Raw genomic sequence first — 6,000 nt, forward strand, 5'->3', positions numbered from 1 at the left:
GCCTTAGCAGCAGAAACAGATGAAGAAAATGTAGAGAGGAGGGAGTGAAAAGATGCCAGGTCGGCAGGGAGTTTAGTTTTCTTCCATTTCCGCTCCGCTGCCCGGAGCTCTGTTCTGTGAGCTCGCAGTGAGTCATCAAGCCACGGAGCTGGAGGGGAGGACCGAGCCGGCCGGGAGGATAGGGGACACAGAGAGTCAAAGGATGCAGAAAGGGAGGAGAGGAGGGTTGAGGAGGCAGAATCAGGAGATTGGAGGGAGAAGGATTGAGCAGAGGGAAGAGATGATAGGATGGAAGAGGAGAGAGTAGTGGGAGAGAGAGAGCGAAGGTTGCGGCGGCGCATTACCATCTGTGTAGGGGCAGAGTGAGTAGTGTGGGAGGAGAGCGAGAGAGAAAAGGAAACAAAGTAGTGGTCGGAGACATGGAGGGGAGTTGCAGTGAGATTAGTAGAGGAGCAGCATCTAGTGAAGATGAGGTCAAGCGTATTGCCTGCCTTGTGAGTAGGGGGGGACGGTGAGAGGGTGAGGTCCCCCCCTACTCACAATGCAGGTAAGTGACCCCAAACCTTTGAACGGTAGTGTAGGTAGGGGTAAAGTGACTATGCATAGATATTAAACAGTGAGTAGCAGCAGTGTAAAAACAAAGTGGGGGGGCCAATGTAAATAGTCCGGGTGGCCATTCCATTAATTGTTCAGCAGTCTTATGGCTTGGGGGTAGAAGCTGTTAAGGAGCCGTTTTGACCTAGACTTGGCGCTCCGGTACAGCTTGCCGTGCGGTAGCAAAGAGAACAGTCTATGACTTGGGTGACTGGAGTCTTTTGACAATATTTTGGGCCTTCCTCTGACACCGCCAAGTATATAGGTCCTGGATGGCAGGAAGGCCCCAGTGATGTACTGTAGCGCCTCCTTTTTGAGGATCTGGGGACCCATGCCAAATCTCCTGAGGGGGAAAAGGTGTTGTCGTGCCCTCTTCACGACTGTCTTGGTGTGTTTGGACCATGATAGTTTGTTGGTGAGGTGGACACCAAGGAACTTAACTCTCGACCCTCTCCACTATAGCCCCATCGATGTTAATGGGGGCCTGTTCGGCCCTCCTTTTCCTGTAGTCCACAAGCAGATCCTTTGTCTTGCTCACATTGAGGGAGAGGTTGTTGTCCTGGCACCACACTGCCAGGTCTCTGACCTCCTCCCTATAACTTGTCTCATCGTTGTCAGTGATCAGGCTTACAACTGTTGTCGTCAGCAAACTTAATGATGGTGTTGGAGTCGTGCTTGGCCATGCAGTCATGGGTGAATATGGAGTACAGGCATGGTCTAAGCACGCACCCTTGAGGGGCCCAGTGTTGAGGATTAGCGTGGCAGATGTGTTGTTGTCTACCCTTACCACCTGGGGGCGGCCCGTTAGGAAGTCCAGGATCCAGTTGCAGAGGGAGGTGTTTATTCCCAGGGTCCTTAGCTTAGTGATAAGCTTTGTGGGCACTATGGTGTTGAACGCTGGTGGGAAAAGGGCAGTCTGGAGTGCGATTGAGATTGCATCATCTGTGGATCTGTTGGGGCTGTATGCGAATTGGAGTGGGTCTTGGTTTTCCGGGATGATGGTGTTGATGTGAGCCATGACCAACATTTCAAAGCACTTCATGGCTACCGACGTGAGTGCTACTGGGTGGTAGTCATTTAGGCAGGTTACCTTCACTTTCTTGGGCACAAGGGACTATGGTGGTCTGCTTGAAACATGTAGGTATCACAGACTCCGTCAGGGAGAGGTTGAAAATGTCAGTGAAGACACTTGCCAGTTGGTCCGCGCATGCTCTGAATACACGTCCTGGTAATCCATCTGGCCCCGCGACCTAGTGAATGTTGACCTGTTTAAAGGTCTTGCTCACATCGGCCAAGGAGAGGGTGATCACATTGTCATCCGGAACAGCTGGTGCTCTCATGCATGCTTCAGTGTTGCTTGCCTCGAAGCGAGCATAAAAGGCACTGGGCAGCTTGCGGCTGGGTTTCCCTTTGTTGTCCGTAATAGTTTGCAAGCCCTGCCACATTCGACGAGTGTCAGAGCCGGTGTAGTAGGATTCAATCTTAGTCCTGTATTGACGCTTTGCCTGCGGGATTTCTTATAAGTGTCCGGATTAGTGTCCCGCTCCTTGAAAGCAGCAGCTCTAGCCTTTAGCTCGGTGTGGATGTTGCCGGTAATCCATGGCTTGTCGCCTGTCTTCCCGCCTTTGGACGACTCTGATAGTATTTTCTGCTGGTCACGTCATTTGTTGACCGGTTAATGAGGGTCAGTTTGTTGGCAGCAAAATTGACCGAAATTTGCATCCCTACATTGTACAGTCGGTCACTCGCTCTCTCTGTCTCTCTCTTGCAGGGCAGGTGAGACAGAGATGCCATTGCAGACATAATTGTGTTGTAATGGTGGGAGGGTTTTATCTCTGTGTCAAGGCCCTGTACACCTGTACTACAGAGGGAAATATGATGATTTACTCAACATCACGATGCACATCAACCCTGTCACCTCTCTGCCTGGACCATCTCATTGTCTACTGCTGCTATACCTCCGCATCAAATGGCATCTGCACAACACATTCTTTAAGTGACTGGGGGGTGTGGGTGCCTGAGGATCTGAGTGTATCTGTGTCTTGAGAGTACAGGTGTGTCTTGAGAGTACAGGTGTGTCTTGAGAGTACAGGTGTGTCTTGAGAGTACAGGTGTGTCTTGAGAGTACAGGTGTGTCTTGAGAGTACAGGTGTAGCTAGCTAATCAAATGGCCTAACTGAATCATTAAGCACTCGTCTCTTCTGACCGTTCTGAGGTAGTAAACAGGGCATCTTTCTCTCCCTCTTTTTCTCTCCCCCTCTTAGTGGTGATGAAGTGACACTGCTCACAACAGCTCAGTTAACAACCGCACAATCAGTCATAGTGTGCGTTAAGTGTTGTGTGAGAGGGTGCTTTTTTGTATGTGTTACTGTGAGATGGCCACATGCTTTAAATAACCTCTTCTTCAGAGTTGACTGGTGTGTGTGTGTGTAGAATGATAGTCACGCAATCATAGAGAAGAGAAGTGAGAATACCAATTAACAATCTCCTAACATCCTCTCTTTTCCTTTCTCTGCTCGTCTCTCCCCTGCTCCCTTCTCCCTTCCGTCATCTACCATTCTCCTTACTTCATCCTCCTCTCATCTCTCCCCTGCTTCCTGCTTCCTTCCGTCATCTACCATTCTCCTTACTTCCATCCTCCTCTCATCTCTCCCCTGCTTCCTGCTTCCTTCTGTCATCTACCATTCTCCTTACTTCATCCTCCTCTCATCTCTCCCCTGCTTCCTGCTTCCTTCTGTCATCTACCATTCTCCTTACTTCCATCCTCCTCTCATCTCTCCCCTGCTTCCTGCTTCCTTCTGTCATCTACCGTTCTCCTTACTTCATCCTCCTCTCATCTCTCCCCTGCTTCCTGCTTCCTTCTGTCATCTACCGTTCTCCTTACTTCCATCCTCCTCTCATCTCTCCCCTGCTTCCTGCTTCCTTCTGTCATCTACCGTTCTCCTTACTTCCATCCTCCTCTCATCTCTCCCCTGCTTCCTGCTTCCTTCTGTCATCTACCGTTCTCCTTACTTCCATCCTCCTCTCATCTCTCCCCTCCTCTCTCCTAACCTCTAGTAGCTTAGTTCCTCTCAAGGTTTCTACCTAAGCAGGGATTTCCACCTGGCCATTGTCACCTGTGCTTCCTGGTGGAGAATTAAGACTAGCAGCTCACTGTTAAGCACTTTGTGACAAACACCATTTGATTGAAGATTGATTGACTAGGCCTCAATCAGTTAATCAATTGATAAGATTGCGTCTGATAGTGCGTCATTAACTCTTTAATCTGTAGTGTTCTGGTCCCTGTGTTTTTTAGGTCAACTTATGTACCGTCTGTAAACCCATACCAGTTCTGCCACTGTAGAGAGAGAGGTGGCGAAAGAAGGAAGGATTTGGAGGAAAGGGGAAGAGGGAGGTGATTGAGGTGTCAGGAGAAAAGGCCTAGTAGGATTGTAGGCTAGTTGTTGTTTTTCACCTCACAGAGGGGTGTGCCCAGCCATGTGTGTTTTTCACCTCACAGAGGGGTGTGCCCAGCCGTGTGTGTTTTTCACCTCACAGAGGGGTGTGCCCAGCCGTGTGTGTTTTTCACCTCACAGAGGGGTGTGCCCAGCCGTGTGTGTTTTTCACCTCACAGAGGGGTGTGCCCAGCCGTGTGTGTTTTTCACCTCACAGAGGGGTGTGCCCAGCCGTGTGTGTTTTTCACCTCACAGAGGGGTGTGCCCAGTCGTGTGTTTTTCACCTCACAGAGGGGTGTGCCCAGCCGCGTGTTTTTCACCTCACAGAGGGGTGTGCCCAGCCGTGTGTGTTTTTCACCTCAGAGGGTTGTGCCCAGTCGCGTGTGTTTTTCTTTGAAAGGTTGTTCCTGTGACATCTCGTTAGCTGTCTATTTTAGCAGCAGTAATGCTAATTGGCTAATGCCACAGGGAGAGACAGACTGACACACGGGAGCATACACACAGAGTACTGACAAACACCATATTGTTACAGTCACATTACACACAACAAACACCTCCAATTTTTTTTATGTTTATCTGAGTTTGTACATGTCGTGTGTGAGTTATATGTTCATATATATTTACTATAAAAAGCTAAAATATACCTCCACAACAGACATGAACAGTATTTTATTTTCACTGATTGTCATCTGAGATGTGAAAAATCTCTAGTGATGATGATGATGATGTGGTGTATCAGCTGTAACAACACATGCACACACGTCCCATGAAGGCAACGAGGCGGTTCCCGTGGCAACACAAGGGCTTTTCTTTGCGAGCTGTTCAGATGGGTGTCAGTAGATTTTGTGTCCTAGTGTGTGTAAACGTTTTAGTGTCAGTGATGTGTAGATAATATGCAGACAGTAGAGGTGTAAGATGACGCTCACCCCCTGTCATTGTGGTCCATTTGAGGCACATTGTAATGGTGTGTCTGATAGGGGATTTGCTCAATGAGATGAGGATATTGTTCTCTTACTATGGCTAATCCACTAGAAAGGCCTACTCAAATGAAAGGTGTATGTGTGCACAGTTCAACTGAACTGGATGTGCAGACCCCAGAAGCTTTGTTGGCAATGACATGACCTTTCCTACATTTAGTTAGGTCAAAACACACACACACACCTAAAGCTGATGTCATAATGTCAAAGAAACAACCCTGACAGTGTGTATTTCTCTGTTTCAGGGTTTCTGCTGTTTAAGGATTTTTGTTTGAATGAAATAGATGAGGCCGTACCACAGCTCAAGTTCTACGAAGAAGTAAGAGAAACACACCTGTCTGTCTGCCTCTCGCTCGCTCTCTCTCCTCTCTCTCTCCTTCCTTCCTCGCTCTCTCTCTTCTCTCGCTCTCCCTCCTATCCCGCTCGCTCTCTCCTCTCTCTCTCGCTCTCTCTTCTCTCGCTCTCCCTCCTCTCTCTCGCTCTCCCTCCTCTCTCGCTCTCCCTCCTCTCTCGCTCTCCCTCCTCTCTCGCTCTCCCTCCTCTCTCACTCTCTCTCCTCTCGCTCTCTGTGTGGTCACTGGTCAGAGAGCAGAAGTCTAGTGTGTGTCAGTTGTATTAAAGTGCATGTGAGACGTTTGAGATTAGGCTAATTCCATGGTTTCAAAGGAAGTGTGTTTGTGTTAACCCTGTGTGTGTATCAGATTAAGGACTATGAGAAGTTGGATTCTGAAGAGGAGAGGTTGTGTCGTAGCAGACAGATCTATGACGGATACATCATGAAGGAACTCCTCTCCTGCTCACATGTAAGGTCAACATGGGACGCACTTTTCCTCCTCTCTCAGGGAGGAAGTTTACATGAATAAACACAATGCAACACCCCATCTTATCTAAAACACTTTACATGGCATACTGCACTGGGAATGACTGTCACACCGCTATATTTGTTACATGGCCCTCCTCTCTCTCTCCTCCACCCCCCATACTCTTCTCCATTT

At 48.8% G+C, this 6,000-nt stretch overlaps 1 protein-coding gene across 1 annotated transcript in view; it reads left to right on the forward strand.

Annotated features, from left to right (window-relative positions):
• grk3 (G protein-coupled receptor kinase 3) overlaps nucleotides 1–6,000 on the forward strand; it is a 69,898-nt gene that overhangs the window by 38,281 nt on the left and 25,617 nt on the right. Inside the window, exons 3-4 of the mRNA XM_084158976.1 lie at nucleotides 5,251–5,324; nucleotides 5,707–5,808. Of these exons, the coding sequence (XP_084015102.1) occupies nucleotides 5,251–5,324; nucleotides 5,707–5,808 (176 nt within the window). The remainder of the gene's footprint in view (nucleotides 1–5,250; nucleotides 5,325–5,706; nucleotides 5,809–6,000) is intronic.

The sequence above is a fragment of the Coregonus lavaretus genome, assembly GCF_964263955.1.
Source record: "Coregonus lavaretus genome assembly, chromosome: 4".
NCBI classification, from domain to species: Eukaryota; Metazoa; Chordata; class Actinopteri; order Salmoniformes; family Salmonidae; genus Coregonus; species Coregonus lavaretus.